This window comes from Anser brachyrhynchus (genome assembly GCF_964034855.1).
Source record: "Anser brachyrhynchus genome assembly, chromosome: 17".
Taxonomy (NCBI): domain Eukaryota; kingdom Metazoa; phylum Chordata; class Aves; order Anseriformes; family Anatidae; genus Anser; species Anser brachyrhynchus.
This window is the reverse complement of record NC_137710.1, coordinates 10,519,192-10,544,858: the sequence shown is the minus strand read 5'-3', so window position 1 is coordinate 10,544,858 and position 25,667 is coordinate 10,519,192. Positions and strand designations below refer to the sequence as shown.

The window sequence follows — 25,667 nt, the reverse complement described above, 5'->3', positions numbered from 1 at the left end:
GCTCAAAACAATGGTATTATATAAGCTTTAACTCTGAATGCAGTTATAGTTTCTGGTTCGTAGTTATTTTTAGGCGAGCTGCAGCTTCTTGTTAGTAGTACAGATTTTATTTTTAAAAACATTGTCTGTGAACTATCTGTAAAAGAGAAAATGTTCATGCTCTAGATTTCATTTCAAAGTGCTACTGGAAGCTCTTTAGGTTATGTTGACTTGCTACCACTGTTGAAAATTATGTAATTTGCAGTGTGTGTTTTTTTTAACATGTATTTAAAGGAAAAAATGCTGGGGAGGGGGAGCAACTTCTGTAAGTTTGACCTAAAGCTGGCATCTAAATGCTGACTTTAGCTCAGCCAAGTTGTATATAAAGAGAGAAGCTAAAAATTGGAAAGCTCCGCTTGAATATTATGGTAGCATGTGGTTTGGTTGGCCTGCTCTTGGGCTTGTCTTCAGAACTTGAAGATCAGTTGGATGCATCTTAAAATGGGCAGTCTTGTAAGAAGGAGATACGTAAAGACATATGTCTAACTGTAGTGTTTCAGCTTTTGCAAGCCCGAGAGGTTATCATGTTATCAGGCCAGCTGAGCTTTGTATCATTCTTGTAAAGAAATCAACTGTGGCATTTAAAGCCTCTGAAGTTGGGACCATTGAGGCAAAGTTCAAGAAGTTCTTCTAATGAAGAAATGAGAAGGAATTCCATCACTCGAAAGTTAAAATGTTCTTGTGAATGTAGTTGAGGCTCTTGAATGTACATATCAGCGTACATCAGTTTGTTGCCTTTGATTTGAACAATTGGAAATGCTTACTGTCTTCCAGTTAGTCTGCAGCAGCTTCATCTTTATTGTTAGGAAAAGCTCTTTGACAGAAGACAAGGAGTACTGAAGTTACAGGCTTACTTGGGAAGATATTGGTATTGATGGGTATTGGCAGAACAATGACTTTGAATAAACCCTGGATTTGGTGCTTTTCCTGAGGCCTGACAGCCAAGTACAAATACTGGAAAGTGATTCATCTTGGAAAATCAGACACACACCCAACATGTGTCAACTGGTCTGTATATGTTGGGCACACTTCAGTCTTACTGTGAAAAGATCATTGCTAATACAAGGTCAAAAAACTTGGTTCTAAGCAGATCTTGAACCTGAACTAAAACCCCCAGTTAATCAGTTGGCCCATCGTTTTTACCGTTTGGAAATAACTGAACAATGCTGTGGAGATGAAATGCCCTAGAATCCAAGGATCAGTGGAGTGACGTGCTAATTAGAAATTTATGCTGTGTTCTTCTTCATTAGTTGCTTAGTTATAAGAATGGAGTAATCAATCACGCTGTTCTTGTGTATTGAATCAAGTAACAAATGAGTAATAATTGCAGTTGCCAGTCTGTCAGACGCCGCATTAGGGGTTGGTGCTGATCAAGCTGCATTCCCTTTTGTATCGCTGCTGACAGATTTAAGGGACCATCTCTTTCATAACATGATCTCATTGACTGTTTGTCCCTTTGCTGTAAATATAGCTTGTTTCAACTTCATACAATAGCTTGATAGACAAGAATGTAAGGATTTTATCCCCGTTGAAGGCATAGCAGTGGGTGTTATGTCAGCTGCTTTGTGGCGGAGGAGTAAATTGTAAATCAAAAGGCTTAATGTATCTGCAGCTTGTGGTTGAAGAGGAAAAACCCCTGGATATCCATGGTTTTAGGATCCTTCCGTGTTAATCTACCTACCTTGTATATACTGTTTTTGTTTGCTGTTTGTTAATGCATTGTCATTTTAATGTTCTGACGCACAGAGAAGAGACTGGTATTTGTATAAGAATCGATCTATGCTGTTCCCTACCAGTCATAGAGCAGTATATACTTACTGACTACTTCTGTCAAATTATTTCTGGTCGTATGATTTTTCTCCAGATGGCTATGGTTATAAAAAATGCATTCTGTAAGTTTTTAAAAACATTTACAGATTGTTTCAGTTACTGTTTCTTAAGTAAATAGATCCTTAAATAAGATCTTACGGGGAATTTTACTTTTTTTTCAGATACAGTTAAAAAACTTCAGGACCAAAAGCATGACATGGAAAGAGAGATAAAGAATCTTCACAGGAGACTCCGGGTAGGTTAAAACCTAAAAACTCAATAAGTAAAAACTTGAAATGTCATAAGACCTGCATGTGAAATTGTGAAAAAGTGGTATGGTTGGATGTAATACCAATACAATTAATTCTGAGGAGAAAGGCATCATAGGGGAATACATTTACTAACCTACAGAGACTAAAGACTAATTCTGAAAAAAATAGAAATATGGTGTTGGGCTTGGGAGAAAATGTTCGTAGTGAAGAAAACAAATATGCATTAAACTATGCATGAGAAGATAAAGGAACATTATCTCTGTTTCTAGAAAAGAAATTCATGACCTTTGAAGTAGTTTCCAGCAAAACTTGATCAATGAAACTTGTAAGTTAGGTTATGCATAATACCAGAGATGAGTGCCTTTATAAATCCTCTAAATTGTTTCCTGTAACAGCAGAGGGAAAGTATGAATAATATGGATAACTTTAATTTGACAATTCTTGCTGCTGCTTTCATTGTAAAGTTTTATTTGCTTCTAGGAGGAGTCGGCAGAATGGCGTCAGTTCCAAGCCGATCTCCAGACTGCAGTGGTTATAGCAAATGATATCAAGTCTGAGGCCCAGGAAGAGATAGGGGACCTAAAGCGTCGATTACATGAAGCTCAGGAAAAAAATGAGAAGCTCACTAAAGAGTTGGAGGAAATAAAGTCACGCAAGTAAGCATAAGACAACAGGGATATTGTCTGTTTTGTAGGGGATACAGTTTTGGAAATCCAATATATTAACTGTTACTGAGGCTCTGGACGTTTGTGAATTCTGTCACTGTAAAGATGTGTATTTCAACAGGCTGCTTTATACAGGCTTTCAGGGGGTCAAAATAGGTAAGCTTAGAAGAAAAATATTTGTTTCTTTATTTTGTATACTATTTCTTTAAGAATATTTAGTTTGGCACTTCTGTAAAATCAGGTTGTGATGGAGGATTTTTCCCAGTTAACATCTAGACCTGATTTAATTTTCCTCAGCATGAAAAACAAGCAGAGTCAGCTTTTCTGTACCATCATTAATACTTCCTTTTAGTAGCCGGGGCTTTTGGTGCAATTGAAAATACAACTGTATCTTTACCTGAGAAGAAACCTTTCTCTGCATTCATCTTGTAATGCTTTCTTTCCATGGATAATTGTTTCTGGGAATAATTAGAGGTGTTTTGTATAAAAATTAACTTTTTAAATAAAACGTTTCAAATTATGATGTATTACAGCTTGAATTAGGTCATACAGTTAGTTAAAAACTGAATCCTATGTCTTTCAGGAGTGTTAGTCCTCAATAACTCCATAGAATAGCAACATCTTGGGCAGCACCATTGTAATCCTGACTGCATTGTCTCTAAAGATTGAATAGCTTACAAGTACAGTAATGATGTTTGCAAAATGTGTATGTGTTAAACGTTTTTTTTTGTTGTTTGAGCTATTTATAGGATACATTATACTTACCTCCAATCCTACTTCCTATGTAGGCTAGGAGAAAAGTGTAGGAAAAACATGATAGGGATAGGAAGAGCAGACTGGTTACACTGAAAGTAGAAAATTATCTGAATGGATGAGTGATGGTTGCAAGCCTTCTTATCTGAAGTAGGATCACCAAAGTGAGAAGGGTGAATATTAATACATTTTGGCAAGAACTGTAATTATTCAATTACTCCTCAAAAATGAACCTTTGAGGTTACAGTTGCACTTTTGAAGGTACAATTGGCTTGCTGACTCTAGTCAGTACATTCCTTACTTGTCTACATACACAGAACATTTGATGTTTGAATCACTGTAGGCAAAGAACAAGGAGGCAATTGACATAGGAATTGAAAATGGTATAATTACTGTATTGGAGGGAAGGTGGTGAGAAATTGTGTTACAAGATCTGAAGCAAAAATCAGGCAATGTTTAATTACTTCAGGCTATAGAAAATAGGTTGCTTCAAACCTATTTTTTGTCTTGTGAGTGACAATGAATACCATAACCACAGTAAGTATTCTGTTCTAAAATTCTAAAGTTTTGCTTCAAAACAGATTTGGATGCTGCCTAGAGATTAATGCCAGAAATACATTATTCTCATCTCCTTACTCTTGATTTAAATTGTTTTCTCTTTATGCAGGCAGGAAAAAAAAATCTCCCCTCTGAGCTGATTATTTTCATGTGGTGAAATCTTTAAGCCTCAGTTTTTCCATGCATGCATCTGTATGTATGTACACGTGTATGTATTTGAGAGGAACAGAAATTTAGCTTTAGAGTATTGATTTGATAGATTTTTTGCCTGGTGCTTAAGCTGTCTGGCTGACAAATAGTAAGAACTCTTATATTGGTAATTTAGGGTGATCATCTATTCCTAAATTACAGTGGAAAGAAAACTAGGTTAATGACTGATTTTTTTTGACCATAGATTTTAATTTGACTTCAAATTTGTGTTGATTTTGTAACACTTTGCGTGTTAAGATGTTTTTTAAATGCCTTAAACAGGCTGCATTATCGATTTCAGGCAGGAAGAGGAACGTGGCCGAGTATACAATTACATGAATGCCGTAGAGAGAGATTTGGCAGCTCTGAGACAGGGAATGGGCCTGAGTCGCAGATCATCCACCTCCTCAGAGCCAACTCCTACTGTAAAAACACTCATCAAGTCATTTGACAGTGCCTCCCAAGGTAATTATTTTCAACCAATGTAGTGTCTATACTATGTTATGTTTTTTGGGTATTTTGACTTGGACATTTCTAATGGCTTAGCTAATTCAAAGGTAAGTTGTTTTATTGTACCATCATGATTTATAAGTGATGGCTAAAACAAATCAACCTAAACTTGATTGCACAACAGCTTGTTCACTGTGGTTAAGGGCAAACATCATTCTTTGTTTTCTGTTTTATCTTCACTGCTGCAGTGCCAGTGTTTCGTATGCTAGATGCTTTGATTCAGTGCTCCCATATATTAGAAATACATAAACACACAGTACATAATTGTAGCTGAAATCACAGCTGACTTCAACCTTCCTATTAAGTTGTGTACATAACGTGCCAAAGTAAGCATTCTAAAAGCTATGGAATAGCTAGAGCCAAGTTTGTTTCTTTTAATAACTTACGTTTTCATAGACAAAGTGCTTATGAAAGTTAAAAATAAGGTCCAACCAACATCGCTATTAGAAGATATAAGGAGTATTTTCTGAAATGAAAGGGATCTCACTGTTGAGACAGTGGAGTTCACTGTAATAGTCTGATTGTGGGGAAAAAAGGTACTGTTGTCCTTCTCTATAGATGAGTAGAATAAGGAAACCAAGCATTTCTTCTGAAATGAGAAACAGGTTTTAGGTTTGATTGCATGTGAGATGTTGTATGGATTAAAACATTTTCCTCACCAAGCCTTTTGGACTTGAATTTCACTTCTGATAATGTTGCTGTGAGCTTCTGAAGTAAAAAGACCTTGCTGGAAGTAGCCTATATTACCAGAGAGATTTACAGTACCTGTATTGTGTGTGGCAAATCAATTTTTACACACTTAAAGCCTCAAAATGTAGTATGCTATAGAAGTATCTCTATTATTTGGTGATTCTGTAAATGGCTCTATTTCCTTGCGTATTTTCTTATTTCATATGTATTTAGTTTTTAATTTTCCTAGAGTTACCTTAGAAGGTTTTCCAATCTGTTCTTGAATAAGGTTCTCTCTTGCCAGAGTTTGGTAAAACAGTAAATTCCCTCTACCTTCTTTTTCACCTTTTATTTTAAGCTGGTATCTGTTGGCTTCAGCACTCATGCCTAATCATGCTGTTAAGGAATCAGATGGCTGACTCAACCAGCTCAGTATTTGTCTGTTTTCATACTTTTCTAATCATGGTATTTGTTTAATTCAAAATTCTGGAGACTCGTACATAACAGTAGGCCTATATTAGCTATGGACTATGTAGTACCGATGGCCTTGGATTGAAAATGAGAAAGGAGAAGCAGGTGACAGTGGATATCTTTCCTGTCTTACTGTCCCAGGAGCCTGCTACGATCTCTTTAATTATCTGGAGATCAGAGAACTAGCAATGCTATCATTTACATCTGCCAAGGTAATAGTATCCTGCACCTTAGCTGTGTCCACCCTGCAGTAAACTTAAATATGTTTTTACCATGGATAATATATTCAAGACAAAAAATGAATGTAATTACAGAGGAGTGAACATGTAGGCAAACTTCTAAATGATTTTGCAGGCAGTTACTAATTGAAATTTTTAAAGATGTGATCTGGTAAAACCAGTAATGTAAAATACAAGGAGAGTGTTCGCTATGTGCAGCCAGTCAGTCTCCTTGTTCATTGCAAAATGGTGCAGTGCTCACGATGGTTTCATTTCTGTGTTCCTGCTAGTTCCAAGCCCTGCTGCTGCCACAATTCCTCGCACTCCTCTGAGTCCAAGTCCCATGAAAACGCCCCCAGCTGCTGCTGTATCCCCTATGCAGGTAGGTGTTTTATGACTGCGTTTGATCCTTCTTTGTGAAGAAGAGCATGTGAAACTGCAGCCACTACTATTGTTTGGCTTTGGGGGGACATAATGATAAAATGCTTCTTCAAGTAGGCGGCTACTAAAATGTTCAGTCTAACAGAAGGGTGTTTCCCCAAGGAAACCTTAGAGAAAATGACACTTAGCTGTATTAGAAATGTAAAAACTCCTTGGTTTTGATACAGATACAGCCCATGTCTCTTCCTTCCTGGTCACTGCACCTAGGGTCCACATGGAAATATCTCCTTCAACTCTTACTTTCTTGTAAGAGGTTATTATAACTTAGGTATGTTTTGTAACATGTCCTGTTTGTATAACTTCTGTTTAAGTATTGCAGTTGAAGAAAAAGTTACAAAACACTCGCCTACTACTTGAATTCCTTTGGAGTCCATCATGGAGAACCAAGTTGTAAATACAAGATTTGGCATAATTTGGAAATTCTTGTTAAATATTCCCAACCCTTGCTATTCCTGTAGTACTGAGAAGTCTGTGAGGAAAACTTTATCTACATTCCTTAGTTTTAGACTTGCTGTTTGTCAGTTGTCATTCCTGTGCCTGGAATGGAAACAGCAGTAATCCCCTTCAGGCAACGGACTGCAGATCTGTGCAGAATCTGTCAGCAGTCATCAGTATAAATGTATCCCATGTTGCACAGGCTTTTGATATCAGACCTGCCCAGAGAGGAATGAAATCATTGTAAATTGATTATCTTTGTTCATTTTGTACAGACTGAGAGTTTTGTCCAGTTGCCGATTGTACTGTGTATTTTGTGCTGTCCCCTTTGAAGCTTTGTCCATTTATTCAGCTGCTACAGGAGTCTAGGTACACTTAAGACTGCATCATCAGTAATGCTCAGCTTTATAGATCACTGCTGTTTTTATGATCTCACTCTCTGCATGAAGAGAGACCAGCAAAAGCAAACAAGCTTAAGGACAAAGATGGGACCAGATTCTCAAAAAATAAAAGTTCTGTTTTACTCCTTTAATGCCAGTAATTCTCCCGTTGCCTTCAAGATATTGCTTGAATGACTTTTTGAGAGCTTCTGCTATTTTCTGTGGTTCAGTAACTCTTGGCAACAATTTTTGAAATTATTTAAATGTGACATTCTCTGACATGCATTGTTTCTATTGATCTGTCTCTATATTTCTGTTTATTTCTGTGCTTTTGTAGGAAGAAGCACACTTAATCTCATGTTCTAAAAAGCTAGACTGCAGCTTTGGCAGACAGAGGACTTCTTGACCAAGCCTAAGGCTTATTTAACTTTATTTACCTGAAAATTAACCATGAATCAGAATGTCTTAAAATACTGCAAACTTGCTCAAATTTACTGATCTTGTTTTGTTGTACTGTTTGCCAGAATTATTTCAATCCTGAATTCTGTTATAGAACCAAGTCATTAATAGCTGGATACTCATTATTGGGAAACATTGAAAAACAAAGGGGAAGGCATGTAAATGAAAACAGCTTCTATTGTCTTTTTTGATGATAGGTGGTTTTCTTGGAAGTATTTGTAATTATCCTGAAGGCAACTGGGATTTATGATCTCTGTTATGTAAACTTCATTTAAAGAATATTTTCTGATCAAGAAGGGGTTCAGGTTCAAAAACAATTTTCATCTTTTCCTTTGCTTCATTTTCATATTACTGCTTTGTTTTCTACTGATGTCTTCTATGCAGTTTTTTTCTCTTTTGTGATTGAAAAGCAGTATTTTTATAAGTAGTTACCGTATGAGTTGATGTAGAGGCTCTCATCTTACAGAACTCATCTGTGGTTTAAGATCTTGAGTAAAGGTGGAAGAGATGATCTTGGTATGAGTGTTACCATGCTTATTATCATTAATCTCAGCTGCTTTTAAATGCAGTCACATGGGAAATATGAAGTGGGCACCTACTGAGAAACTGACTTAGTTTTGATATCGCAATAAGATGGATTGGCTGCCAAGAAGATTCTCCAAGCACAGATGCATTGATACGTGGTCGCTGATGCATATCATTTCATTTTTGTATTGGACTGTGACATGAATTTCCTCAATCTACAGAGGTTTTGCTTGATTTGTTTATCTTCGCAGTAACGTGTGCATGGATAAGGGGAGACATTCTTAAATACATTTTTGCAACTGAAAACAAGCAAAACCCCTTTCTGGCTTCGGGTCCAAGACTGTAGTGGAGCATAGAGGTTATTTACCATAGCTTAGTAGTATTGCAAAGCAGTTGGGAAAAGATGTATAAGGAGATTGCTTTTCAGAATATAAAATAACCCTTCTGGGTTCATCCAAATGTTTAGTGAAAATGTTTGCATCTGGTATTCCTCTAAGAGTGTCCAAAACAGATGCCTAGAAAGGAGTGTAAGGACAAGGAGGTGTAACTGCCAACTTTGCTGAGTACTTTCTTTTTCAGTTTCATAGTTGGAAGATTCTTGGAAGCAGACGTAGTTACGGATTCCCTGCTCACCAGTGGATGTCCAGCTTTGCGTTGAGCATACAAACATTCAGGCTCCAAGCAATTCAGAGTCAGACTTCCACATAGTAACTACTTAATATGCAAAAAGCCATGTTTGTTTTGAAATTGCCGTGTGTAGGTACATTGGCATAAATATCTTACTGCAGTACTTAAGTACACAGTGAAGTGCAAAGTACCCATCAGGAATAGGTGCCTGGGTAGTGTTTGAAGGTCATGTTTCTTTCCATAGCCAACAGCAGATGCAACAATTAAGAGTCAGAAGCAAAATATTTGGAGTTAAAGGGATTACTTCATCCTGTCATGGTTCGGCCTCAAATTTAGTGTGTCAGATGTTTGTTCTTCTCTTTTTTTTCTGACCTGTGTGCCTGTTCCTCTTCTGGGGCTGTTACTCGTCTTACAAAAGAAAAAGAAAAAATCTAATGACTAGTAGCTAGCTAGCAGAAGCTAAGAATGGCTGTGGGAAAGTAACTGTTGATAATCTTAACATCTTTAATTGTATCATACAGAGACTACAACATAAAACATTTAATTTAACTCCAAACAATTTTCTTCATTACATCCCATCTAAAGTACTCCTTAAAGGTTCTAGCATTTCCTTGTGCTAGACCTCAGTGTAGGAGGAATGGGAACCAGGAGCGCAGATGGCAAAGCATCTTTAGTAATTTCTTTCCCATTAGTAATTTCAATGAGTAGCCTCAAAAGCATATGATTCCTTTAAACTTGTGATCCTGTTTTATTTAGTGTTGAGGAATCTAAACACTGGTGTAATGGCTAAATGGTGTTGAGCAACTGAATGAGTTTGAGTATGTTTGTAGTTGAAGGAAAAAAGCTATATATCAAGGGATTGGTAGCAGCCATACTTGCTTCATTGCACATCAGATGTGTCTTGTAAATGAAGCGAGTGGCAAATCTGCAAGTTCAGCAGATCACTCAAGCAAAAATGTCTTTAACACTTGTAAAACATTTCAGGAAAAATTACTCTCCCAAGAGACACTTGTGCACTACTATGGTAAAGATACTGCCAAGTGGAACTTGATACGTGAATATATTGGTTGGATCGTTTTCCTCGAATTACCTGAGTCATGACATTACTATTGGTAGTTGTAACAGTAAGATATTTAATAAGGAACTAGCAACAACGAAGTTAAGCCCAGACTGCAGTGTCAACAGGAGCAAAAAGCAGAAAAACAAACAGCTTGTTATAACAAGGAGACAAGACTGATATATAGCAAGTTATCAGTTGAGTACCACGGTCGTTTTCTGACAATATCCGTAAAGGATGTTTGTTTTTAAGTGATACCCGGAAGCTGAGAAAGTGATAAAGCTATACGGTGATCCAGTAGCATGCCTGCGCTGTGTGTACCTTCCTTTCCTGGCCGAGGCTCTATATTGCTCTGTCTTTGTTATGGCAATCCCAGAGCCAGCCAAAATGAAATTTTTTTTTTTTAACCTCACTGATTATTTTATTTGTTTCCTTTATTTATTTATTGGAAACAAAGACTCTCATTTTGATACAGTCCTTTATTAATAAAAATAAATAAAAGTCCTAAGAGGGTGAAATGAAATACAAAGGTATTGAAACTTTGAAATAGCAACCCTTATGGTAAGCTGTTGTAGGGAGCACTGTGCAAGGCTCACAGTTGCTGTTGCTTTTATTTACATGTTTAAGGGAATAATCTGTAGTATACCTCAGGATTTTGATATATAAAGCAATAAAATTCTTCATGCTGTGTTTTGTAGTTGGTTCTTAGATGCTGATAGCTGTTTTCTCCGTTTGATTACTAGCACAAAAGCATAATTCTAGTTTGGCCCTAAATTACAAATAAGTAGTCCTATAATCCTGCCTGTGCTACAGGATGCTGCAAAGTATATACTGTGAACTTCTGTTTATCACAGTTTTGGATATGTCTGTCTTGCCTACATGATTTGGCATGAGAAACATATGAGCTTTGTTATTTTATGAAGATAAGGCTCATTTAACCTTCTCATCTAATCTTGGGCCAGATGGAGAGCTGAAAGTTTTCAGGATAAACACATTACTGGACTTATTATGATTAAATATAGGAATCTAATGTAAAAGTGTGAGTAAAGAATGTAATGTAACTTGCCATAGGCTCTTTGAAATCATTCTTTTTTCAAAAGAAAGCAAACCGGAAAAGCACAAAAACCATCTGACAGTCTTCCTTAAGTCTTCAGCACTTGGATATAAGTTTCAGGAAGTGTAGGGGTAATTATTGAATTGTGCAGGTTTTATTTGTGTGGCTTTTTATTTGTGTGATGGTAAAAAGCTTGTTTCAGCGTTATCCAGTGGTTATTACATTGTGTGCAAGATGCATCTGTGATCATACACTTGCACTTCAAGCTGCCAGAAGCTATGAATTGCTAAACATTTTACGTAAAATTTGAAAAGACAATATTAAGAAGATGGTTTGTACAGCTTTCCTAGCAATAGTTAAAGCTGAGGGGAATGATACTTCTCATTCAGAATGAGAGGGAAAGCCTTCATTAAACAGTCCCCAGGGTGAACCATGTCATGAAAAAAATGGAACAAATTTCTAGCAATGGTGTGGACAAATGAAAAATGATATTTTGTTTTATTCTTTCCTCCTTCCTCCTCCTTCCCCCCCCCCCCCCCCCGAAAGAATATTTAGAAGTTGTATTTTGTAGACGTTTTGTTTTGTTCTGCTTGGTTTATATGTAGCAAATTGTTTGACACAAGGATTTTTCTGTTTCAGAGGCATTCCATAAGTGGACCGATCTCCACTTCAAAACCCCTTGCTACACTGACAGACAAAAGACCGAGCTACGCTGAAATCCCTGTTCAAGGTATTCATTCAAGTTCATTTAAACTTCTCAGCAGTGCTAGTAATTTTTCTATTGTATGTAATATCCAGATCATTATCATATTAGGTGCTTTTTAGGCAAAATATTTTGACTTCTAAATGCAAAATAAGAAATATTTTTATTACTTTTTTATCACACATGGTGACATATCAAAAAGATGCTTTTTTGAGTTTTCGACAGAACCACGATTGTATTCTAATAATTGGGCATTAATCTGCTTTTAATGTGTGTGTATATAAACTGAGATCACTTGCAAAATCAAGATGAGATGATTTTAGGGATATATCATGCTGCTGCTTTCTAGATTTTAAAAATACACACTTCTGGGGCTTCATTATGTATTGTGGGTTGTGTGTGTGTGTTTCAAACTGAAACTGGGATGATAGTTTTCATTGTATTGCACATGAATAACAAAAATATAAACTTAAGTATTGAATCTTCAGGAGCCAGGTGAAAAATGGAATGGAATTGACTGATTTATCTGTTTTCCAATATTTCCATGTTGTGTGAACTTTGTTTTGTCTCTCAAAATGTTCACAATGTGCTCTTCCTGTGAGAGTGAATGGCTATCATGTGTTGGGTGTAGCTCTCTGATTTATGCCTGTTTTAGTTTTTTTTTGTAGATGTTTCTTAAGATAATACCCATATGACTCCAGACTGAATATTTCCTCTTGGTTTGGTATTCCTGAAGTCTGATGTTTTATAAAGGGTGCTTTTTTTCTTTTGGTAGCATTTCATAATAGTTCATTCGTGCCAGATTTCCTTCTTGCTTTTGTTGAATGCATATTGAGGTTTTGTTCAATGCAGCTGGAGTTTTAATTTTAGAAACATTGATATTTTTAGGAATATTTAAATGCCTTTCCAAGAAGATAGTTTAGGATTCTTTCATTGTTACAGGGTTCATGGGTAGACATAAGCTTAAACACAAAATCAGTGGTACGCTTTATGTAGTTTCTTTGTTTTCATTACTATTAGTTAAATGCAGAAGCAGGAAAGCATTCCAATAGAGAATGTGTCTGACAGAATTCCTGTTCACAAGTGTGTGTGTGTGTGTGTGTATGTATATATATATATATGTATATATATGTGTGTGTGTATATATATATAAAAGCAGTGTATGTTCCTTATGTCATGTTTTCAACTAGTGAAGTGGGTTTAACATTTTATTTTGAATCCTCGTTCACCTTTTTCATATTTTTGTACTCAAATTGCTGGCTTGTAATTGTAGCTACAGCAACATGAGTATGTAAACTTTATGCATGAAGTTTAAAGGTTTTATTTGAAGGAATATTAATTCTAAATAGTAACTAACAAAAGCTAGTTTCGATTAAATGCTACATAAAATTAGTTTTGCTGAAGCTTGATTTTACTCATTGTCAGAAGGCTGAACCAATCTTTCCTTAGGAAAAGTGAAGGCACCTTTTTGACCCCAATTCATGGGAAAGTCAGGAGAGCAAGTTTTTATTTAAAAAAAAAAAAAAAAAAGACTACCAAACAGACCAAAAAAGGAGGGGAGGATGACACCAAACAGTTCACAACAGGGGACAAACCAATCTGCTTTACCATTCCAAACTGTGAATGGCATATCAAACATTTTTTCTGGTGTGCTAAATGGGGATTCCTTGCTTGGACTTTGGGTTTCACAATTCATTTTTAATAGAACAGGACAAGTGTAAGAGAGGCCTTACTGAAAAAGGATTAAGAAGGTCATGATCTGTTCATAGTGAACTTCAATGGTAATGAACAAATTTTAGGCCTTTTCTTTTGTACAGATAAATCTATTGCTCTCACTAAAGTAACCAAACTCTGGCATTGGTAGGCAATATTCGTGATGCATACCTAAATGTCTTACATTTAACTGGAATCTTTGTTAATGGTGTTCTGTCTTCGTTTTCTTTGTCTAGAACATTTGTTGAGAACGTCGTCTACCAGCAGACCAGCATCTTTGCCAAGAGTACCCGCTATGGAAAGTGCCAAATCTATTTCGGGTAATAACACGTTTTCTAGATGACTAATAAAATTAGGAACTCTCATTTCAGTGCTGTACTTACAGATCTATTTTACTTTTTCAGGAGAGACCTTTTGTTTTCAGACCATCAAGGTCTTGTCAAAAGATTGTTTAGATATTTAGAATAGCTTACTTTTCAGTGTTTAAGTTTTCTTTTGAAGTATATGAGGAAGGAGAGTTAAGTCTGATGGTTTAATAAATAAAGAAATGCAATTTCATTGCATCAAGTGGAACAGAACAGATTTTTTTTAAATTGCTTTTCTAGTGTCATTTTTGTTGCAAATAGAGATTTGCACAAGGATACTATACTGTATGGTTGAGTGTCAATCATGCATGTAAGAGCTGACTTATATGTTCCAAGAAATTCTACCTCGCTGTTACCTTTTACTGCTTGAATGTAGGATTTATTTTAAAGAGAGCGAGGGAGGCAGAGAAACATATTGTCCTTCTCTAGCTGAGCTATTCCATTTTTGTTTGTGAGAAGAATTATTTTCAATGGCTGGAGAAGGTCTCTCCTTGAAAATTGGAGGATTGTTCTTTTTAGGTAACAAATGCATATTTGTATCTTACCTAATGCATGTAAATATTTTCCCATGTTACCTAGCAAAACTTCTACCCATTCTATAGGACAAAAGAGTGTTTGTAGTAAATCATTTTACAATAGTCTATTTGGTGACTGGAGAACCTACAAATATTTCCAGTTTTTACTGTTGGTGGTTTCTGCATTTTGCCTTTTTTTTTTTTAAAGAATTGAAAAATATAAGTTTTAAAAGGTTTCTAGAGACAAATCTTTAAGATTTGTAACACAAATAGTGGGATAATGTGAAAATGGTACTTCCTGTTAAACTAGGCAGAACCACTTTGAGAGGCACATATATATATATATACACACACATATACATACATACGTATATATATGTATATTAAAATCCCTGTATTTGAATAAATGGTTTCAGGGGGAAAAAGCAGTTTAGTTCATTTTGATTTGTGCTGAAAACATCCACCCAAAATTATTTTTTCTCAACTTCTTGTGTCTGGTATTTATAAACTAATTTACTTGCCATAAGTCATTAGAAAATAACTCTCTGAAATATGTGGAGAGTCACACATTTGATTTGCAAACGTACAAACAATAGCGACTGTGTAGATATAAAAGGCAAACCTCATACTGTTAACTGGGATCTCTTCCATGTAGAGAAAATGTGACCATTCTACAGAATGTAATGCTTGCTTTTTTTTTTTTTTGACAAAAACGTTTTGTCCTGTGATTAAAAACAAACAAAAAAAAAAGGCAGATTTTTCTCTGTGGAGTGTTGTTGGGTGGTCTCAGGTCAATCTTCAATTCGCCTGCTGATATTTAATTCAGGTCCAGAGCATCACATAAATGTCAATTCTTGGTTAAAATTAAATGGAAACAAAGCAGCTATTAGCTAAATTACTTTTTTCTTAGCTACATAACTGCATGGACTAGAGAAAAAGTGTATGGTTTGATGTTAAAATTTATTTTCATTCATGAAGTCTTCCAAATGGAAGTATTGAAATATCATTATACCATTAGATGTGTTCATTGAATTATCTTATGATATAGCCTGTATGTCAAAACAAAATGTTGGTAGTGCACTTGAAATACTTGATACTTCTTCACTGGCAAGTACCAAGAAAAACGTCAAAGCCTAGGACTGTATATGGATTTCCTTTCATGGTTTCTGAACTAACACTTGTCAGAGAGCAGGAATAAGTTCAAAAGGTTTTATTGTTTGTAAATGATCAATATATGGACATTTTTCACTGTATAGTGTCTCGAAGAAGTAGTGAAGAAATCAAACGGGATATCAGTGCACCTGATGGAGCATCTCCAGCATCTCTCATGGCAATGGGTACCACCTCCCCACAGCTATCACTCTCGTCTTCCCCTACAGCATCAGTCACCCCTACAACCAGAAGTCGAATAAGGTAAAAGCCCTTTTCTGTTATAAACCAAAAAGTGTTAATTTCATAGCTATCTGTTTGCATATATCTAGGATATAATGTTGGCACCAAGACTGCAGATTTTACTGCCACCCATGCAACAACAATCTTTGGAAACAAAGTGCTTCCTGCAGCTCAGTATACTTTTCAGAGCTTATATGGTCAATGCTACGATTTTATGCTCCACTAGAAAACCAAGCTAAATCATGTCACTAAATAATATCATCACATCAGTTTAATATACCATGAAACCAAATCCAAGAAGTGAGCTACAGCATATTGTAAAAGCCTTTCAGAGTGGCTTGCACTTGGAGAGAATGTGATAAACTTGAAATTTATTAATCACAGCTGAGGACAAAAAGTTGTATGACTGGGTCTTAATTCCAGACACTTCTGAATAGCCAGGACTGAATGGGCCTGTGTTATTTGTACCACACTTGAAATCATAATGTGAATCTAAGTAAGAATGGCCAGGCACCCCTCTCTTATTAGTATGATAAAAAGATAAACCTTTGCAGATAGGAAAAGGTTTAAATTTATCAATCTTATCAGTTACAAGGACTTCAAAGTATTTAAGCTTTATGTTATGCAAGTGAAGTATGTACATAGTCTTGCCTCTTAGATCAGGAAACTGACAGACAAAGGTAAAATGACTTTTTCAGGCCTATTTGACACAGATCTTCGTGAGAGTTTTTGTACAGCAGAAACATTAAATCCTTAATGTTCTGAGACATTACAATATGTAATAATTGCATTATAAAATTGTGAAGTTATTTACAGCTGTGGATGATACTGAAAATGTTTTCCTGAAATCAGTTGCAACGTGTCTCTGTGTTGCTCTTTTCACTGTGCAGAAATTAAATTGAGTTTGGATCTGTTACTTTATCAACAGGTTACTTTATCATCAACAGGTTACTTTATCAGCAGCAACGTATATTGTCTATGTTAGCACTTAAATGTAGACTAAGTACATGCAGAAATAAAAAAGACTAAAAGACCTATATATGAACTTTGAACTGGTAGCATAAAATTCATTGATGGCAGCCTGAAGACTGTAGAAAATATGTGGCGTTTCATGATGTAACTGTACAGTTGTAATCATGATAATATGCTGCCCAAGCACTGCCTGAAATGCCAAGCCCTATAACAGGAGGAGCAGTGTACACTGCAGCAGTGGGTGCGTAGCGATGAATGAGCTCTCTGGAATACTGCTCACAATGCCGCTGCTGGACTTGAGTGTGTTTTTGTGATAGAGTTTCTCGTTTTCCCCTACCTTTTTATGAAAGTCATGGTAAAATAAACAGTTATTGCTATAGTACACTAAAACAAATATTTGAAGTTTACTGTTCCTGTTCTAGTTGAATCTTTATTGGCTGTGTTGATTTCAAATTAAGTTAACCTAATACACTAACTTATAAGATTTGTATGTCAAACTATTTTTCATTGTCTTCATACAACTTAAGCTAATTTATTTCCTTTAGCTGTGTTCTCATAACTGAGAGAACTTGATATAAACCATGTGCATTTACTGGAATTTGGGAACAGGCTGTACAGCTCCTCCATGGCTAAACAGTAAGGTTTAGCATAGAAAGGGAGCTTGAAATTTGAGGTCTAATAGGTAGTCCCAAACCTCTGTGCTGAAGTTCTCGTAGTCTTGCATAATCCTCGTTGTAGATTAAATATGCAGTCCCATCATTATTTGTTTTGATGACCTTCTTCGACCTCCTCTGAGCTGGACTTCAGTAAGGCCTTTGACATGTGCCCCATAGATCCTCAGGGATGAGCGGTTGATGTCTGGGCTGGGCGTGTGGACAGTGAGGTGGGTTACAAATTGGCTGAACGGCTGGGCCTGGAGAGTGGTGGTCAGCAGCCTAGGTATGCTTGGAGGCCAGTTACTAGTGGAGTACCCCAGAGGTCAGTACTGGGTCCAGTTCTGTTTGCTATCTTCGATAATGGTCTGGATGATGGAGCAGAGTACACCCTCAGCAAGTCTGTGGATGACAGAAAATCAGAAGTGGCTGATGTGCCCGAGGGTTGTGCTGCAATCCAGAGGACTTTTTCCCTTCCCCAGTCTTGCCTTCAAGAAGAAATGATGTAAGATAATTTGACAGTGGAGGTGAAATTAATTGATAGCTTTTATTGGGAACTGAGCAGTGGTTTTCAAAAAAAGTGAATCGTTACTGTGCCAATGTATCAAATAGCAGATCAGCCTAGCAGATCTGCCCCCGCCTTTTTGAGAACTCCAGTTCTCAGGCAAATGTTCTGTTAGTAACAACGTGCAGCTAATATGCAAACCTGTTGTTTCAAGGTGACATTTGTAATCAGCCTTGAAATGCAGAAGAGATAGCATCAGTTTATTCTCTTTCTAAATACAAAATAAAGTCACTTGAGTTAGCTTAATGGTTCAAGCTGGAACTTGACATGTTGTGAGTTGAATTTTCTAAACTCTACTCTCTAAACTCTTAAGAAAATATCATTGAGAATGAAATACCTAGAAAAAAGTTTAGTTTCAGGAAAAAAGGATTTGCTAATGAAAGAATTTCTCCAAAATAATTCTTAAGTCTACAGGTATTCGTGTATTCAGTTTTTCACTCAGTAATGCTTCACCTTGCTACTTTCACTATGACAATAATTTGGGTTTTTTTGAGCTTTGCAATATGTATTTCTGTTGTCTAAGATACGTTACTAGCTATAAGTTGTGCTTCTCTCTCATTACTAGGGAAGAAAGGAAAGATCCCTTGTCTGCCCTAGCAAGAGAATATGGAGGATCCAAGAGAAATGCCTTGCTGAAGTGGTGCCAGAAAAAAACAGAAGGCTATCAGGTAACTGCAGAGTTGTTTAACATAGCATACTTGTAGTTGCAACAAATTAGAAGCTGCCAATAGCATAAGCCAGCTTGCTCCACAGTTGACTGCATAGATTGCAATGGCACTGGTATGTACTGTACTCTCTTCTTGGAACACATGCTACGAGTCCTAACCTAACTAACATTAATAGCTCCTTAGTCACTTTGCTCCACGTTGTTAATGATTTTTTTCTTAAGGGGGCAGCTGTCCTCCTATTGAGGCACTTCACAACAGCTTTTTACAGATTGCACTTTGGAAACTGTAACTTTCAGTTACAGTTGGATCTTCAGAAATTTAAATTTTAATGTCTCCCCAATGCAGGTATAGTAATGTTTCTTGGATTTTAGAAAGATTCTTTTTTTTGAAAGGTAATTAGTCTGGTTGTATTTGGATCTGTCAGTGTGCTCCCATTTAGTCTCTATTTAGGGACAGTTTGTTTTCTGAAGGTTGCATTGTCTTGCATTTTGTACTTGGCTTTCTAATACAGTTCCAGATTTTTTTCAATTGGTCCAAATGTTATCAGAACTCGAAAGAAGTAACAAGATAACTATCCAGAGTTCTCCTGATTACATTATTTTTTCAAAAGAATAGTGGCTTCAGCAAACTAAACCAGGATGTTAATAGTCTGACCGTGATGTATTTGTTTGGTTAACTTGTATTGAAAGTGGTTGGAATTCCCAACACAATCCTCAGTTTAAGAACTTTACTCTTTCAATGACTTGAGACTCACAATGCAGGAGGAAGTTCAGAGCCGCATAACAGGATGATCGCCCATCCATAGGAAAAGTCGTCTTTCAGTACAATGGAGACGCTTGTGGTATAATCCCTCCCCCCTCTTCCTCTGGCACGTCTAGTGCTAAACTGTGCTATTTCTGAGGATAAGCTTCTTTGTGGAAAGAGCCTTTCTCCTTCCCCGCATTTCAAAAAAGGCAGGATGTTATATTTCTGTATAAATCCTGTAAAACAGAATGCAAAAATATTTTCCCATAGTGTCTTGAAATGAAATACAAATTTGACAGCTTCCTTACCTGATTAGGAAAAGTAATAGGAAAAAAAATCCAAATTTTTCATTCTATAGCTGTATGCATGTACAAGAGGTTTTTTTTGTGTAGATTGCTGTTTAAGACTACTCTTCTTGAACTTTATAGATGCTAGTAGAAGAATAGGTTTTGACACTTACTGTACTTGTTTCAACAACTGTCATATTGTTCACTGATTGTCGCTATTGGAAACCATAGCATATAACGTCTGTAGAACTAATTTATGCCTTCTTTTGAAGGAGTGGGATAATACAAGGAGGTTACATGATGTTAGTTTTTGGAGAAGAATGTCTTCCACTTCAAGCATACTCATTTTTTGTCTTTGTTGTAAAGAATTTAGTTTTTTTCAGCATCACCTGAATTTCAGTTCTGATTGAAATCATGTAAGTGGTGTTCTAATGTTAAAAATACATCTAATACTGTATCCTTTCTGAATGGTGGTTATCCAGCTTTTTGACATCTCAAAAACATTATCAATACCAGATTTATTTTTGGAAATAAAAGCTTTGAGTTTTAATTTTGTGTTAAAAGTGTGGATTCAAAAGCGACAGGCAGTAAACAGGTATCAGAATAATGAACATCTCCCTTCCTCATTCAATTCTAGTTCTCTTCCTCCTTCCCTCTCCCCAGATATCACCAGGGTACCTTTTCACACCTCCAGCTCCTCCTAGTGTCCTATACTCTGTGACAATCCCTTTTATACCCAGCATTTCCCATTGGTACCACTTCTGCCTTTCTGCTATGTCACTGGTTGCTTGTGTTTGGATTGCCATCTGGGCAGGAGCCAGCACGTGCTTGTCAGGGCTACCTGCATGCTGGCTACCAGCCGGCACCTGGCTCTGAGCTGCCACGTGAGCCAGAGGGCCCAGAGAAGTCCTCAATGTCCCTGCCTCTGTTCTCTAGGAATAGCTGTAGGTCCAGATTCTAGCTAGTTATAAAAACAGTATTACAGACTCAGCTTGCACATATTTTTCATTTAACAAGTTCTAAAATGACCTGGAAGAGTTTAACCCTGATTTTGAGGGGGAAGATGGGGATGCAGAAGGGGGGAGTAAAAGGGAGTCCTGGAAGGCTTTTGTTTTTGCATGCTATTAATGGGACAAAATTGACAACAGAATTATTTCAATGGTTTTAATACATATTAGTAGTCTTACTAGATCGATAAGGAAAACTCAGCTTCATAAGCCAATATTTGAGTATGTCTTTGCACCCGTGGAAAGATGTGTTTATGTCTTCAGTAGTTGCCAACTACAAACACTTTAGTTTTGTTTTCTCAGTCTCATCTGGAGACTGTCTCACGGGTGTAATTTTCTATGCATACATGTATTTAAAATTGTATTACGCATGGTATTATGCACTGGATATTGGAAAACAGTTGAATAGGCTAACAAATAGTAATCAAATAGCCAGATATAAATCTTAATTAAAATTAAAAAAAAAAAAAAAGCTTTAAGTATACGAGTTATGGGTGAGTTGCCAGTTGCTTAAAATTTTAAAAACAAGATGTGATGTAGTTGGCTTACCCTTATTGATGAGCAGCAGCATATGATTAAATATTATTCTCTTTGAAGACAAGCTGTAGTTCTTGAGCTGCTTTTTATTCCATTTGTTGAAAATCCTAATGGGGGAAAAAAAAAAACCATCCCAGGTCTGTACTGTTTCATAGACAGAAGGTTTCCTGTATCCATAAGATACTTTTGTACAATACAGTACTACTTAATTGCTTGCAGCAACCAGTATTTTTTTGTCTGCTTAAATAAAAAGAAAGAATTACTTCTGCTCTCCTATCCCTCCAGGAAATTATTTTTAAGCATTTAATCAAAAGTCTTTAAGTATCTGTTTTAGAAGCCTGAAATTTTGTGAACACTAAATAATTCAACGACAATAGCATTGTGGAACTCTTATTTCAGCCCATTATAGTGGGAGGATTTTTTTAAACCCTTCATACACATTCACAGACTTTTATGCCAAACTTTACTTTCCAATTCTGACAAATACATAGTTCCACATACGATTTTTTAAAGCAATTGTAATGCATTCACAGAGGTGAGAAACTTAAGATTTTAAAAAAAAAAAAAAAAAAAAAAACAGTACTTAACTCTGTTTAAAAACTATAATAAATTACCAAATTGTGCAGTTTTCTTGATATATTCAAGCAAATTTGGAAGGAAATTGATTAATAGAACGGTTGTAGTCGTGAAACAATATTTAACTGTATTTCCAAACCTAGCATTCTTTTGAGGAGTACCTCAATAAAAAAAAAAAGGTTAAAACAGCCAGTGAGAGTAAGAAATTCTTCCTGATGTAAGAAACTGTATGACTTTATCTGATATTGTTGTTTTTAATACCCATGCAGTCTGAATGCTGTTTGCAAGCAAGAATGCTCCTTGACACTTTGCTTTGAGACTGGCACTCTGCAGAAGGGCACTGCAGAGCTAACAGCAGGCAGGTTCCCTGTCAACTTTTATCTAGAGGCTGTTCAGTCCGGGCAGCATTGCACTCACTAAGATAGTGTGAGTTTAATTCAGGACTCAACAGATCCCTAAGCCGTGAAAGAGCGGAGTTGGTCTCTTAAGATAAGTTGTGTGTGTGTTGTTTTTTTTAGCACATAGATAAAGGAGCAGCAAATCTCCATTAGTTTTCAGATGAAGAGGGCACAGAATACTTGAAATTTGATCGTGTGTTAGCTTTATTCAGGGCCTGACATACTGATTCAGCGTTCAGTGCCAAGTGCTGCATTTTCCAGAGAGAAGAGAATCCTCCTGGCTCCTCTAAAATATGTGCAGTGTCATAAAACTGTCATAAATTCCAGATATCTTCAAAGTACAACGCAATCCTATCCAGCTGTTACAGAGCATTTACCCTAGCTGAAACACAGCTACTTTCATTTTGAGTACATAACTAATAAAAGTCCAAAAAAGGATGTGAGCGTGCATGTTTCATGTTAAGAATGGGACCAATAAACAGGATACGTGCATCCTTTACCCGTTCTTATCTACAGCAATATTTCAATTTCTTTTCCATTTTTGTCAGCATTCTGAGAGAGGATTTACTTCCAGAAGTCTAACACAAAAGAACGATTTGTCACAAGGCTGCTGCAAGAATATACAAAAAAAAATAGCTTTCTTTGAGTTTTTCATGCCTTCTAATGACAGGTGCACTGAAAGATATCCATATGGTAGCCTTGAAGTACCTGTCCTTTAATTATGGAATTAAATTAATTAATTTTTCTGGGAAGGCCACCTAATTCTTGTAACCTGTACAGATCAAATCATGTCTCAAAAAAAATAAAAATAAAAAGCCACACTTTTTATCCACATGGCAGCAATTAAAAAAAAGCTAAGTTTTGTATTTTAAATACTCTGGTGACATACAGAATTCGGTGACACGACTGTACTTGGTCACAATAGGATAATTACCTGTTGAAATGATTGTGTGCACTGAATACATCTGATTTGAGCCTTTGTTAAAAAATTGTTTTTTGATCTGGAAGGTATAAAATTATTTATAGACTAACACTATTAAAGACTCCATTATATTTAGTCAACATGTTAGGATTCAGGCATTTCTTGGCCACTTTTAAAATGAAACTGGCTATGTAGGAGGATGTGAGTTTGACTTTCCAGAGGCAATTACTGTGGGACCAAATTGAGGTAGTTCGGGTGAATTATGTTATAAATCGGGCTTTAACTCAGTTAACTCAGTGTTCTTGGCCTTTATTGCTGTAGCGGACTATGTAACATGAAATTGCTGATATGTATCTGTAGTTGTAAATATATTTTGTTTTTGAAATGGAAACTTCATTTTAAAATGAAGTTTCATCCCTGCCCATGGCAGGGGGGGGGGTTGGAATGAGATGATCTTTAAGGTTCCTTCCAACCCAAACCATTCTGTGATTCTATGAAAATAAGTCCAACATTTGCTTTGGAAAGAGCACCGTCTCTGTAAACCTTGAGAAATATCTGATATGGGGGGGGTGAAAGATTTCTTGACAACTGAGTGGTACCTGTCTTCCACCTAATTAAAATATGTTCCTTATTTCTGTCCTGTAGAGGGGAAAGAAACAGGTGATTAGTATATCAAAAGATCATCTATTCAGTGCGCATCAGTCAAAAGAATTATTTTATTATTTTATTATATGCACATGCCTTGTTTTCTTTTTCTTCACCTCAATTTCATGGAAGAAAGCAAAGGCTTAGGATTCTACCCAAGGCTAAGATTTGGCAGGTTATTTTTGGAGTTAGTGTTTTGCTTCCATTGAGGATAAGTTGCAAATGAGCTGGTTGGAATAAGCATGCAGGCGATCTTCAGGTAGTTGTGTGGTTTATTGTTCAGTTACAGCACTAGGTGTTCTTGCTGATGAATATCCAGAAGAGGCCAGAACAAAAAAAAATAATAAAAAAAAATGATTAGCATAGGATGTACTTAGGATTTCAGCCACATAACAATCCTAGACTTCAATAAGTAATCCAAAACAATAGTTAGTTTTGTCATTCAAACATGATAATAATGCAAACTTCATATTCTGTGTATTTTGTGTATTTGTAGTGATTGAGCAGTGTGATTATGAATCTGTGTACTTAATGTTATGTTGAATGCACCTTTCAGTTAAGAAATGCTTTAATTTCTTTTCAAATTGTAAATGTAGAGTAACAAAGTTAAAGGTAGAAGATGCTTCAGGTTGCTTTTTAAAAAAATCTATTCTTTTATAAACATCTTTGTAAACACCAATATTATATTCTACTCAAACTATTCTGTTGACTTTAAAGAAGCACAGAAAGAGGACAAGATGCTGTGCACATGAAAGCCGATGCTGAAATAACGATTCCAGGGTGTGCATGCATTCCCTGGTGCTGTCTGGTTGATTCATCAAAGCAGTCAGGCTGCCAAAACACTTCTCTCCTTGGTTTAAGCTGTGATGCTTTAGCCAAAAATTATTGAATTAAGGAAGTATATACTTCCTTTTTCTGTTTGGTTTGGATTCTGATACAAGAGAAATGTCAGCTTGTTAGACTTAATTATGACAAAATTTAGAGCAAATTATGGAGCTGTCTTTATCTCTGTAAATGCTTCAAATGTTAATGTCTGAAGCTATTATTGGTTTTTTTTTTTGAGGACGACTGCTCCTTTTATGGTCTTTTTTGTGCCAAAATTGAAAAATAACATGTCTTGGTATGGAAAGAAACATTAGCAGTCAATATTTAAGGCTCTTGATGGCTTATTTTTGCCATTTACTGCCTTCTCAGAGCTGCAAATGAAGAATCAGTGGTCAGGACTGCTATTGAGTCTACTCCAGAAATACTTTCACAGTGTCACCCACAGCCTCAGCACTAATCCAGGATTTGAGAATTAGTACGGCAATCAGTTTCACTGATTGCAAGACAGTCAAATTTGTCTGATGTCTTGCGGGGTCCAGCAAACAAAACCAGGGAGTTACCACTAGTTTGCACATCCCAGTCTTTTCCTCAGCACTTGCAATCAGGCTTTTGCTGTCTGTAACCTCAAGCCCGGTGACAAGCTGAGTCCAGTGCTAGTATCAGAAACAGACCCTGGTTTGAACAATACCAAGTAAGAAGGGAAGGGGAAGTCTTCAAGACTTGGTTTCCAGATGATGGATTCTGTGGTGTGGTGTGCTGTGCTGTACTGCCTGCAGAAGGTACAGCTGAAGGACAGTGGGAGCGGGATGCACTGCTGGTCACACTGCTACGCGGCACCATAGTTACCTTTCCTCCAACATGAGCTGATCTCCCTGCTTTAGAAGAAACCATCTGGTAGGGATGGACCCAACTGTTCCCAGCATAAGAGCCCGGCCTGCCTAACCCCAGTGCTGACTGTGGGGTGGTGGGGCTTCCACTGAGAGACATGCTGATCTCCTAGGCGCAGGGGAGAAGTCTGGTTGCAGCCCTCTCTTTCCATTGGCACATGC

At 36.6% G+C, this 25,667-nt stretch overlaps 1 protein-coding gene across 2 annotated transcripts in view; it reads left to right on the top strand.

Moving 5' to 3' along the window:
• The window catches only part of SPECC1L (sperm antigen with calponin homology and coiled-coil domains 1 like), a 70,028-nt gene that overhangs the window by 27,458 nt on the left and 16,903 nt on the right, over positions 1-25,667 (top strand). For both annotated transcript variants that reach the window (XM_080560000.1, XM_080559999.1), the window contains exons 6-13: positions 2,031-2,104; positions 2,601-2,776; positions 4,587-4,750; positions 6,444-6,535; positions 11,771-11,861; positions 13,784-13,867; positions 15,684-15,840; positions 18,575-18,677. In XM_080560000.1, the coding sequence (XP_080416126.1) occupies positions 2,031-2,104; positions 2,601-2,776; positions 4,587-4,750; positions 6,444-6,535; positions 11,771-11,861; positions 13,784-13,867; positions 15,684-15,840; positions 18,575-18,677 (941 nt within the window). The remainder of the gene's footprint in view (positions 1-2,030; positions 2,105-2,600; positions 2,777-4,586; positions 4,751-6,443; positions 6,536-11,770; positions 11,862-13,783; positions 13,868-15,683; positions 15,841-18,574; positions 18,678-25,667) is intronic.